The following is a 12,358-nucleotide window of genomic DNA, read 5'->3' on the forward strand; positions in this document are numbered from 1 at the left end:
TTACCGAAGCCATCATCTGTTCTATTTCTCTTTCCCTCGTTCCCGGGTCCCCCATTACCACATCGTTATCAAACGGACTTTGCTGCAAGGTCGCTTCTTCCCTTTGCTCCAAGCCAACGCTCTTGCAAACAGCCTCCACCAATCACATCAAAAGCTTTCAACATGTTTGTTTGCCTCTGAGGCCTGAGGTCTCATTGCTCATTTGCACCCTTTTGACGGTCTTCTCACTTCAATCCCGGCTGCTTTCTGTCGCTTAATCGCAGGTACCAGAGGTCCTTCTTTCTTTTTCACCCTCTCTGGTGAGATATAAGTACAAGCTCACCGCCCCCCTCTTCGTGCTTCCCTATTTATCGCATGGAAACCTGACAGCGTCTAGCTCTTTCTATCTTCGATACCGTCAATAAATCCACCAGTCGTCGAGGTGTACTCGCCCCGTTGACTTCACATTTCAATCATTCGAGCTAAAAGTTAGACCTCCCACACGTCGCCTAGCTCATCTCAGCTGCAACAAGAGCTCAGGATGTCCCGACCATCTGCAAAGACAGTCCTGTTCCACCTCGAAGATGACCTCGCCAATTGGTTTCCCCCCTACAGTCAGCTTGACTATCCTCACGTCCCGCCACACGAGAGCGAGACCAGTCTGCAAATGAGCAACTTCACCCACGCCACCTTTGTCGATCCCATGGTCTACATCAATCTGGCACAGGAATGATTCCAAGATGACGCCGATCTGGAGCCACTCAATAATCCGCCGCTGCTGAATACCAGGAGCAGCTGCCTTTCGGTGGTCTCCCTTCATCGATGTGCACGATCAGGTCTTCCACCCTGCCCACCGTGTTGTGGAGAATCTCCTCCGCCGTCATCCTACCCAGCCCATTCCTTCTCAAGTCAAATTCAGTTGGAAGGATTCGGAAAGAACAAGATCTGGCTGGTCAATGATATCGACAAGTGCCGTGTACTTCCTCGCAGCCCTCCACGGCCCAGCTGAAGTCCTGCCCCCGGACGTTCCACCCGATCGCCGTCTTCGCAAGTTCGCCATGATTAAGCTCGAGCCCTTCAATACCTTTGATGCCCTGGTCAGCGACTTGCGCAGAGTGGAGGAGGAGAAGAAGAAGAAGAAGAACAAGAACAACGGCAACAACAATCTAGACGAGGGTACCTCGATCACCAGTCCCGGCATTTCGCGCTTCGAGCCCGCCGCCCAGAAATGGCTCAAGTACATCGCAGACGTCTGCCTCAGTCTCCGAATCAACCACGCCGCTCTCACCGACCACATGCACCTCATCATGCTCGTGTTCCCCGCGATGGACATTAGCCAAGATTCCTCTTCTGCCCCTGGCCAGCCCCGCTCTCCCGGGGCCCACGGAGGAACCTTTTCGGTTTCCATCGTCAGCAGGAGCAGGGAGAAGCCTGTGGCTTACGCGGGATGACTGAGAGCTGCGGCGCGCGATACGCCTTTTGAAGCTTGAGAAAAGGGCAAGCAGTTGACCAAGTTGTGAGTACTAGCTATATCTTTTCTGCATCAAACCGGCCTTTTTTTTTCTTCATTGCTGACTGTTTTTCCAGCGAGGTAGATGACCGGGTTTGATCCTATCGACGAGAAAACTACCAGAAGGAGAATCAGAGTCAGTGGCGGAGGAGAACTGAGAGATAGAGAAGGGGGAGTCAAGGCGGACAAGACGAAGCTGAGGAAGGATGGTGGGGGACAACTCAAAGTCCACGGACTGACAGGTTTACCATGTGCCCCCCCAGAGACTCTACCTAGACCGAATCAGACCAGCATAGATAGGTCCATGGAATGGAATCAATTGGGATCTCAGAAGACTGCTCATAGTTGGTGGCATTTTCCATGTTCATTGGTTGTCTGCCACCAAGCTCCATCCATGTCCCAAGGCGACCGCAGCCGTTAGACTGTCACGCCAGAAGACGGCATTCTAAACCGCACAAGGCATCCGTTGAAGAAAAAGTAGTTGATAATCATCGTATATTATGAAATTCTACAATCGTAACTCATAGAAATCCCATCTAGATCGTACACTCTTTACGAACAACACCCTACCTCCTCTCCTTATGCTCCCCAAACGCCATCTCCTCATCCGCACCCGCCTTCTTCATCTCCACAACGCCCCTCCTCCTCAACATATCCTCCTCCTCCCCACCGGGCACACCGCCCCGACTATTCCGCTTCATAATAGCCTCCTCTTCCTGCGCGACGTAATTTATCGGCCTCTTGGAGCTCGTGGCGTCCTTGTCGCGGAAGACGAAAATGTCGTGGTTGTCCGCGAAGAAGCGGTCCACGTCCTCGAGGGAGCGGTCTGCTGTCTCGGGGTAGAAGAGGTAGACGATGGGGATGAAGGAGAAGTTGAAGACTGTCCAGATAATGTAGAATTGCCAGCCGAGGGCGGAGATTCCCGGGGGTGTGATTTCGACGACCTGTTGGCAAGGGGTTGTTAGAATGTTTTTGATTTGCAACAGATGGGAGAAGGACGTACCATGAAGTTGAAGATCCAGTTTGTTGCGGTACCGAGGGCGGCGCCCTTTGTACGCATGGACAAGCTGTTGATCTCGGTGGGGTAGAGCCAAGGAACACCTGTTGAAGATTAGCAAAACGTCAACCCAATGGGAAAGGACCTGACGTACCCTGCCAGCAAATGCCAAAGAAGACATAGTACAAGAAGAAGAAGGCGATGGAGGCCTTTGCCCACTGAGACTGCGTCTCTGGTGCGAGGCCGGGCATCTCATTGTACCTGATGCAAATGGTAATGATGGCGTAGCACATGGATTGGCCAAAGGCGCCGTCTGTTTGTGACAGTTAGCTGTCCTGCTCGTATTCATCGTCCTTGGATTCGACGTTTCCACAACTTACACATCATCATTTTTCGCCTTCCCCACCTCTCCACGTTGGGAATTCCAATCAAGCTGAACAAGAAGTAACTAACAGAGTTACACGCCGCCAACAATCTTGACAATTTATTGTCCAAACCGACGGAATTGATGAGAACGAGGGGCAGGTAATACGATGTCACGTTTATTCCACTGAATTGTTGCATGGCCTGGGTTCCACACCCAAGGAATATACGCCGGATGGTGGACGTTCCCGCTGACTCTCCGGTACGGCCTCGGAGGAGGTCTGACCATGGGACGGTGTTTTCTCTCTCGTAGTTGATGGCCCACTGAATGTCCTTGGACTGGGTTTGGATGTAGGCGTCGTCGACGGGCATGTCTTCCAAGTCGGCGAGGATCTGTTCGGCTTCGGGGACGCGGCCTTGGGCCATGAGCCAGCTGGGTGGGTTGTTAGCCACGAAGATGTTGTGGGGTGACGAGGACGGGGAAGGGGACGTACCGAGGTGACTCGGGCAACCAGGGGACGGTGCCGTAGAGAATGAAGATGAAGAAGAACTGGAAGGCGAGGGGGACGCGCCATGAGATGGAACCGGTGAGGTATGAGAAGCCAAATGTGACCCAGTTGCCTACTTGCTGTTAGCATCCGGGACTTAAGGGATAACAACCATCGATAGCAGGCACGAAAGAAAAGGAAGACACACTCAACGAGAACCCAAAGATGTTCATAATCATCTCAATAACAATCAACTTGCCCCTCCAACTCGCCTTACTCGTCTCACCCTGCCACACGGGCGCGGTACTGGTGTTGATGCCGTTCCCGATGCCCGCCACGACGCGGCCGACAAACATTTGCGGGAGGCCAAAGGCGGCGGTCTGCAGGATGGCGCCGACGGACATGATTGTGGTGCCAACGAGGATGGTGTTCTTGCGGCCGAGTCGCTCGCCGATCCATATGGTGGAGATTGCGCCGAAGAAGCAGCCAATGTCGTAGATTGCGGTGACGGTGGATTGGAGATTGTCGTTGCCGACGATGCCCATCGTTTGGAGGAAGTCCTCTGTTACGATGATGCCGCCGAAGACGCCTTGGTCGTAGCTGGTTGGATGTTAGAATTCCATTTTGAGGGTGGGAAGGATGGGATGTGAGGTGGATGAGGGCTTTGAGTGATGGAATTTGAGGGTGAAAAGACTGGTGAGTGGTGAAGGGTGAGAGAGAGAAGGGGCAGACGTACCCGAATAGGGTCATGTCTGTCGCGCAGGCGATGGTCACCCAGAAGGTGAGCCATCCGCCCTTTAAGCCAAACCAACCCATGATGAAAGGCTCAGTTTGTGGAATCGATCAAGTCGTGTGTTGTCGTCAATTGGTGAAAGTAGATGTAGTAGTATGTGAGAGGGAAGGTGAGAGAAGGGGTGTAGAGCAAACGGCGAGTGAGTGCGGACCGAGCGTCGAGGAATTAGTGCTGGAATCCGTGCTGTGTATTCCCAATCCCGATGAATACCATCAAAAAAAGACCCTGGACTAGACTAGACCAAGAGACGTTTGTCTTGGACTCTTGCTACTTCAGAAAGCGGCCTCATACGCAGTCTATATAGAAAGCCAAGAAAAAGGAAAGAAAGGGAACTACAAACGCCCATCTCCTCCCACTAGCGGCATCATCTCTCCCATGATGGGGCCCCCGTCAATTAGTCCCGAACCAACATGGGGCCGGGGCACACCATCCAACCCCAGACAAGCTCTGCGAACAACAAAGGCGTCGCCGCTAGATCTGTCGCGGCTACCTGTTCAGAGGTATCCGCGCCAGTCTGTGGGGTAAAGGGTGATGGATGGGGTGGGTGGTGGGAAGGCAACTGACTAGCGTGGATAACAAAACGATGTCATCGTCATGGTGCGGCGGCGTTAGTGACCTGCGTCCCAGGAACCCTCACGTCTTGGTCTACTACAGCTGCCAAGGTAGATGTGCAGCAGCAGCAGCAGCAGCAGCAGCAGCAACGCAGGAAACCAAGGTCAAGACCCATGGTTGGTCCCAGGAGAGCGATGACCGCTCGCTGGTATCGACGCTGATTAGGTCGGGCCGACTCGCAACGATGGGGAACTGGGATATTGAGAATTGAGAGTTTCGGGGTTGAGCCTGGCCGGCCGTGTGCGAGTGACATGCCTCTCTCTCTCTACCTCTACTCTCACTGGCTGGATGGATGACATGATTGTTCGGCCAAACCGTGCAGACCACGACTCGAACTGAGTCAAACCAAAGCATGGCAGCAGGAAAGAAGATGGAAAAGAATGGGGATTGAATCTGCACCCCGCATAATTGATCACTTGATCACCACTACGTACCCGCGTTCCCTCCTTCCTTCACAGTACCTAGGCGAGAAGTTGCGTGGCTGCTGCCGTTGACGTTGACGTTTGACGTTGGTGAAGAGGGCGGCGATGACGTTGCTGGGGAGGTACTCCACCCGCGGCTCTGAAACGGGCGCGGCGTGCCGGGGCCATCGCTATAGTCGAAGCTTAATTCCGTCGATCCGTGGCGGCCTCGGCTTGGCGGTCAGCCCCGTAAGTACGTACCTGTCTTAGTCAAGCACCTCAACCATCTTTCCCAGCTCAGGTTTCTTGACAAGGCAAAGACAGGACAGTAGGGAACCAAGAACGTAGTTCGTTTCTATCAGTTGGGTTGCGTCGTTGCGTTCAACAACGAGAACGCGGAACAAACTTGGTTGAATTCTCCGATTCATCCACGTCCCCGTCCCCGCCATCGTCACCTCCCACAACGAAGCTGGGAAAAATCCACAAAAGCGACGACTCACTGCATCTCGCACCCCGAATCTTGCATTGCTCAAACTCCATCGAAAAGCCCGTCACTGAGTGGCTGATGGGGGCCGATCGGACCGAATAGCAAAGCCCACAGCAGACGATGCATCGTGACAATGTCACGACGCGGGGACTCCACGTTCGCCACTTTTTTCTCCCTTGTCTCCATTTCCATCTACAGATGCCTCCTTTCCTCCTGTCAGTCTGATGTAATTTTTTCCTCATTAGAAAGGTCCCCAGTGTCTCTGTAACGACATCTCATCCCATACAAACAAATATCCTCCCAACCCAACAGCTTGACATGAGTGGTAACCTCCACATAAAGTAGCTGTCAACTCGACATGATGAAAAGAGGCTCCGCGGAGGAGGGAATATGGCTACTTCCGCGGCCGTTGACTCGGAGAGTCTCCGGCCCCTCGGACGTTGAAGTCGCCACCAGTCAGTCCAGTCCCTCCCTCCCTTGACCCCCCACACGCCACGCCAAGTCCCGGCGCGCTTGCGACTACGGCCTTCATCAATTCGATTCGATTGAGCCGCCGAGCGTAAGGCCGAGCATTGCAAGAAAAATGTTGGTTCGTTTCATTCAAAATTTGTTGTCGCCTACTGAGCTAGCTAATTGCTCTAAATTCGATTCCGCGATTCACAGATAGAGGAGAGATTTATTCTCGTTTTCGAAACTCCCGACTTTGTCTCAACAAAGCTATGGCGCAAACACCCAACCCATTACGATTACTCCTGGCTTCCCTCAAACTCTTCCAACGCGCATCGCCATACAGAACCCCGCCATCACATTGACAAAAACTCCTCCACACACTCCGCCGGCCCGATAAACCCAACATACCCATCTGGCCTCACAACTACCATCCCCGCCCCCTTTTCGAACCCGTACCGCTTGTGCAGCACCCCGTCCATGTCCTTGTAGCCCCCCTTTCCCACCGTCTCTCCGGCATAGATCTTGATGACACCATACTCCTTGAACCTCCCGTCCGTGACAATCTTCTCCTCCGCCTTGTCCAAGTTCTCCTCGTCGTCCGCCGCACCGCCCGCAAAAAGGAAGATCGTGTGATCTCGCGCGCTTGTCATCCCCAGCAACCACTTCCCCTTCTCCCCCCTCTCGTCAGTGACCTGCCCGTCCGGCGCTCGCCAGCCGCCCCTAACTGGCCCGTCGAAGCCGACTGCCGTGCCGACGATGGAGCTATTGCGATACTTGATGGCCATCTGCGAGATGAAGGTATAAAGCGACAGCCGTCGCGCCTTGTTGCTCCAGATCCGGGGCACGATCCACGGCATCAAGCAGTTGCGCACTGTCGTGAAGATTGTGTTTTGCGACGACACCATGGTGAACATGCGATCCGTGCCCGTGAGGAGGTGCTGCCCGACAGGGTGACGCTCCTCGTTGTACGTGTCTAGAAAAGCTTCCTCCTTCTCGCCGCGGATCACGGCCGCGAGCTTCCAGCCTAGGTTGATGGCGTCCTGGATGCCAGTGTTCATACCCTGACCGCCTGCAGGGGAATGGATGTGCGCTGCGTCGCCGGCCATAAACAGCCGTCCATCGCGATAGTTGTTGACGCCTCGGCAGTTCCACCGGAAGCTCGTGAGCCACAGTGTCTCTCCAATCTCCAACTTCTTCCCCATCATCTCCTCCACAAACTCTTCAATCTCTTCCTTGTCCGGGTCGCCCTCGCGCTTGCTCCTCGACGATCTCTCGCCCACAAAGCGGACCACACCGTCCTTGAGAGGAAAGACGACCATGACCCGGCTGCCGAGGAAGAGGGAGACGCGCTCTGTGTCGTAGTCGCCTTTTACTTTTGCGTCGCAAAGCATGAATTGCTGAGGGTACTGCGCGCCCTCAAACGTCACGTCGGCGCTGTGCCGCACGACGCTGTGTGCGCCGTCGCATCCGACAATGTATTTTGCCCGTACGACTTCCTTCGACGTGCCTTTCGTTAACGTGATGCTCGCGCGGACGCTGTCTTGCTTGATGTCGTCCGCCGACACACCCCGCTCCACGGTGCCGCCGTAGACCTCTAGCTGCCGCAACATGGCTGCCTCGGTGTCGACCTGGGAGATCCACAGCGGTAGTCCGAAGCGGGTATCGTCGAAGCCGAGGTCGTCAAAGGTGCCCGTGACGAGATGGCGCTTGTTGCAGTAGATATTGACGCCGGGGCCCGCGGTGCCTTCGGCGAGCATGGACTCTGCGATGTGGGGGTGGCGGTGGAGGAGCTCCTGGGAGCGCGGCTGAACGGCTAGGGCGCGGGACTTGTCTGACGGGACGGGGGCCTTGTCGATGATGCGGAAGGGGATGCTTTGCACCGAGAGCTCGAGTGCGAGGGTCAGACCCGTTGGGCCGGCGCCGATGATGAGGACGTCTGTTTCGCTCATTTTCGGTAGTGATGATCTCTTGGTTGACGATGTCAATGGTCTTTTCTCTGATGGTGAATGCATTGGTGTGTTGGTGGTTCTGACTAGGCAATGGCAGCGGTTCCCGACCGCGACGAGGCGAGGTGGGATGCCACTTTAAATAACATCTTTTGTCCGCGTACTTCTGTTTGGTTTCTATTGCGGGACATCTAGGGGACTCGATATGCTTCAAAGAGGACCAGTGTTTCCATGCCCGACATCAGCTGAACGAACGCGTCGGCACCTCGCCTTCACAAGCTCCGTGCTTCATCTTACCCACGTAGGTCACGTTCCTTGACGGCTTGTCGGGGGAGATATCCGCGGGCGGGAAGTAAGACGGGGGAACATGCAACCTGAACGATGTGCAGGGTTGTCCACACAACGCACGTCAAGGACAGATACGGGAGCCGGGGCCGGATTGAGGCCGGTCGAATGCGGGGCATTTGGGTCGTGACATCCTTCTGGCTGTCGATGGCGTTAGTTTGAGCAACAAAGTGTGTTGCGCCTGGACTTGGCTGTCCTTCCTGGGCCTATTTGGGACGATGAATGCGTTGGCTGGTGTGGTTGGAACTGGCTTGTTGATGATGTTGATGATGATGATGATGATGTATTTAACGTCTGGTAACAAAAGGACGTGCCGGGCGCTATGCCGACGAACTGGCTTGTAGTCGGCGGGCGGAAGTGGCAGTTGGGATCTATGGGTGAGGAGCGTCACGTGAGGGGTCGGAGGTCGGTCGCTTTGACTCCCGATGTTCCGATGTTGTGGGTCACCCTGTCTTTGAACGTGTGTCAGACTTTAAGGCAACGACGATCATCCGGAGGCTGCGGCGAAGATTCAACGGAGAGCTTTTCTCGTCACTCTCGGACAATGCAGGACTTGATCATAATCATAGGCGTGGAGGCTCCTCAATTTGGTCTCTGTAAAGCAAAGAGAATCAGTATTCATGCCTTTGAGGGTTTACTTGGGATGTTTGAAGACGCATTTCTCCAGAGGTTGTTATGTGGCCCTTGTTTGTTGGGGGAAATGCGTCTGATGTTCCTCTCGGCAAAAGTCAAACGAAAGAGACTTCGAATCCTCGAAATAAGGGCCATTCAGAGCCCTTGACCTTAGTGTCTACCACTCACCTTACAGGACGAACAGTTCGGGAGAAAACGATCTCGGCTCCGACAGTGATTTAGATGCCCAGCTCAAAGATCTCACTCTGGCGCTTGGGAAAGTCTCCTTTAACGGCTCAATGCAGGCTCAAAGTCGTTGCTGATTGGCTGTTGGCACGAACTTCATTGACTTCCTAATTCGGTACCTCGGACGACATCTCATTGGTTGATGATAGTCTCGAGCTCAAAGTCCCCTTCCGAAATCACTTCAGTTTCTTTCACACTGCAAATAAATTTTGTAAGGCAGGGAGGGGCAGTAATAGCTGCCTGCTACTCAATATTCTGGTGCGTGACTTCCCATAGGTAGCTCCGGGCGTTGACAGCATATCGTCGCTTCCTTAGCTACCCAAGTCGCCCGGGCCTCAAGTGACTGCCAACCTCCGTCCTCATGTCACGCCTTCGCCGACCTTCTCCCATCGCATTCTCCTCATCTCCAGACTTTCACCCACCTCCCGACTTCATCATCATAACCTTTCAATCTTTCAATTAGCGCATCAATATCCGCGCCGACGTTCGTTATGAATTCTTATTTTGTTTGGGTTCCTGTGGTCCCTCTCCGAGTGTACTCAAGCTACAATGACCTTCTGTTCTAGGAAAAGTCTGCGTTCGAAGACATCTTTTTCGCCTTGGAAAAATCAAGCCCGCATGTAGATGGAGGGTTTACACTGCAGACCCGGCATGATCTTTGGAGATTGGTCTTTGCCGAGAGATGGGATTCAACCCGCCAGGATCGAGCACCCCAGTTACCATCACGGTGGCCTCTAGGCCCCAACTCCCTGCCCGTTGGCAAGGTAGTTATGCCAGATGGGACGGTAAGACGGTCTCCGCTTGCATACCCTCTTCGTGGACATCTAAATCTCATGGAGTGCTAACGAAAACTGCACTGAAGACCAGGACCGTTAACCTCTCGGTACGCATGGAGACCGCCACAGACTTTAGTCTCCAGTACACTTACGGTCAAGATCGCCCCGTCGATATCCTTTCTCCAAAATTCCAGTTCGACAGAGGTTTCGGCTTGAACTCATACACGTTAGCCCGTGCCTTCGTATATCATGACATACAAGAGATAGACCGGTATTGGAGATACAACGTTCGACTGGCCGTTTTTCATATGCGCTCGCGCCTCTCAAGTTGGACAAAGGATGGCTATACACACTAGTGGTGCGAAAGGCAAAGGGCCCAGACTCTTCAAAGTTTGCAATTCCACCCTCTGAATGAAACCCTCATTCTTGCTGCTATCAGACGCGCTGGATTCGACCACGCCAATGGTCCATTCGTCAGAAGGGTACTGAACGATCACCCTCAGCAGAAAGTGCTTTTACACGCATGGTCCCTGTCGTCATTAGGTTTGGACTTGACTTGGGGTTAGATCAGGCGGAGTGAGCGGCATGATTACATCCAGATATTGGTCAAGACGTGCCGAGATGAAGAGTTGCAGCGTTTGAAGCTGTGTAGGAGATTTGTGGATTATCTGGTCAGCGATGGTGTTCACAAGCGCCTTTGATAACAAGTAGCTATACCCAGCGTCTGATATCTTATATCAAGCATGTTTCTTCCATCCGCGTGCCTTTTGGGAGTGGGCTACGTATATCCGCCGTCAGACACCCTCGATGTTGCAACAGGGGGGGTGACGAAGCACGATGAACATGTTTGCTGCCCTTCACGTTGTCGATCGCATGCTCCGACTTCTGACCACTTCACGCAGCGACATGCAAGTCGCGGCCAAGGGCATCAAGAGGCTCCTTCATCATCTCTCCGAATCGGCGAAGCTTCCTGTAGATCATGCGTCCAATATTTCCAAGCCAAGAGGGCATGCATCGTGGCCTTGGCGAGAACCGGAAGCATATGCTCCTGGCAGATGAGATACTCGTTGGAGCCGCTACTTTTCTGCGCCAAGTCTATGGAGAATCTGGCCCCCGAGGGCTGGCATTGGAAGGTTAGTAAGCCCTTCGCCGGCCGTCCACCTTTTGAGTAGGGTCTTTATGGACGTACTTTCTTGGCTCGATTGAAGTGGTGAAATAGCATCACGATATTCGCGTTGGTGTCATCCCACACTTTGAACTGCGTGGATCCAAATGTCAGCAATATTGCTTCACACTCTAGAGATGGCTGAGACTCATGGACTGCAAGAAGACTTACATCTTCAGTCCTGTACTTTACGGGAGTTCCGGCCTCTTCTTTACACTCCGTGTACCCTGGCGATCCGACCCAACTTCGTCGGAATTTGAGACCGATTTTGACGGTGTCGATTGTCTTTTTGTCTTGGCGGTTGGCAACAACGTCCGCAAGTGAGTGAAAGGGTGCTGGTTTCCTTAATCATCAGACCAAGGATCTATTCATGTCTGAATCCACCTCTCTGAGGCTGAGATCCATGTCTTGGAGTACTTACCAGTCGCCCCTCCAGCCGGGTAGTGCCGCATCTCAATCTCAAACTGCGGACCACCTCTTGTGATAACCGCAGCATATCTACGAAGGCCCTTGCCGGACTCGCTTCTCGTAAAAAACGATGGCCTCGCTTGAGCCGTAGGGTATTAGTGGGAAATAGATGAGGACCAAGGCGTCGTCTAGATTCAGGGGGTATTTTTCCGCCACTGCGAAGATGTACTTTTTGCCGCGTCGCGAGAAGAGTCCTGTGTTCATGTCGGCTTCTTTGAGGCGGAATATGCCTCTGTTTGGTTCTTAGTAGTGGCTTTCCTGGAGGGACTTGTGGTCGAGGGGGGTGGGGGATGGACTTACAGGCGACTCGGGACCGGAGGGTGGCCCATGGTCAGTCAAGAATTCTTCCTTGGTTGAAGTATTCGAATCGATATTCTCATTGTCGAATGTCTTTAAAAGCCCATAATGCTGTTGCAGGGTCGTCTTGGTTTGTATTTCTCGCTCTCACGTCGTGTGAAAGAGCGCTAGTGTGCGGCTGATGTGAACCAGCTGAGCTGTGCTGCCCTGAAAGAGTGCCTTGCCAAGACGCCATTTCGCCGTTGTGCGTCTCTTCTTAGCCAGTCATTTCAGCATGTGTTTTGCTGGCTAGATTACTAGTAGACCACGTTGATCTTTAATCATCGGGACTAATAACTCCATGCCGTCTTAGACGTATCAACGAGAGTTTTGACAAGTTATTCACTAGCCCATTACGCCTTGCCCCAATTAACCAGCCTTAAT

General features: G+C 53.4%; 4 protein-coding genes across 4 annotated transcripts; 1 reads left to right on the plus strand and 3 right to left on the minus strand.

Moving 5' to 3' along the window:
* Window positions 1-520: 520 nt before the first annotated feature.
* On the plus strand, window positions 521-1,430 carry BDP81DRAFT_504849 (uncharacterized protein; the record flags this gene model as incomplete). The annotated part of the gene is made up of 2 exons (XM_060595636.1): window positions 521-685; window positions 816-1,430. The coding sequence occupies 2 exons, from the start codon at window positions 521-523 to the stop codon at window positions 1,428-1,430; spliced, it is 780 nt and encodes a 259-aa protein (XP_060450050.1).
* A 625-nt stretch (window positions 1,431-2,055) lies between these two features.
* BDP81DRAFT_309998 (general substrate transporter) lies at window positions 2,056-4,153 on the minus strand (the record flags this gene model as incomplete). The annotated part of the gene is made up of 7 exons (XM_060583590.1): window positions 2,056-2,433; window positions 2,493-2,590; window positions 2,641-2,799; window positions 2,867-3,282; window positions 3,344-3,470; window positions 3,546-3,937; window positions 4,074-4,153. 7 exons carry the CDS (start codon window positions 4,151-4,153, stop codon window positions 2,056-2,058), a joined length of 1,650 nt encoding a protein of 549 aa, XP_060450051.1.
* A 2,049-nt stretch (window positions 4,154-6,202) lies between these two features.
* On the minus strand, window positions 6,203-8,047 carry BDP81DRAFT_418921 (FAD binding domain-containing protein). Its single transcript, XM_060589728.1, has one exon. The coding sequence runs from the start codon at window positions 8,027-8,029 to the stop codon at window positions 6,434-6,436; it is 1,596 nt and encodes a 531-aa protein (XP_060450052.1). The 5' UTR covers window positions 8,030-8,047; the 3' UTR covers window positions 6,203-6,433.
* Window positions 8,048-10,933: 2,886 nt separating this feature from the next.
* On the minus strand, window positions 10,934-11,967 carry BDP81DRAFT_390705 (uncharacterized protein; the record flags this gene model as incomplete). The annotated part of the gene is made up of 6 exons (XM_060587445.1): window positions 10,934-11,125; window positions 11,195-11,263; window positions 11,342-11,505; window positions 11,592-11,634; window positions 11,690-11,870; window positions 11,939-11,967. The coding sequence occupies 6 exons, from the start codon at window positions 11,965-11,967 to the stop codon at window positions 10,934-10,936; spliced, it is 678 nt and encodes a 225-aa protein (XP_060450053.1).
* Window positions 11,968-12,358: the final 391 nt, after the last annotated feature.

This window comes from Colletotrichum phormii (assembly GCF_030913505.1).
Source record: "Colletotrichum phormii strain CBS 102054 chromosome Unknown BDP81scaffold_3, whole genome shotgun sequence".
NCBI classification, from domain to species: domain Eukaryota; kingdom Fungi; phylum Ascomycota; class Sordariomycetes; order Glomerellales; family Glomerellaceae; genus Colletotrichum; species Colletotrichum phormii.

Bases quoted from the DNA above. Each gene is read 5' to 3' on its own strand.
- BDP81DRAFT_418921 (XM_060589728.1), bottom strand. From the start codon at position 8,029: ATGAGCGAAACAGACGTCCTCATCATCGGCGCCGGCCCAACGGGTCTG.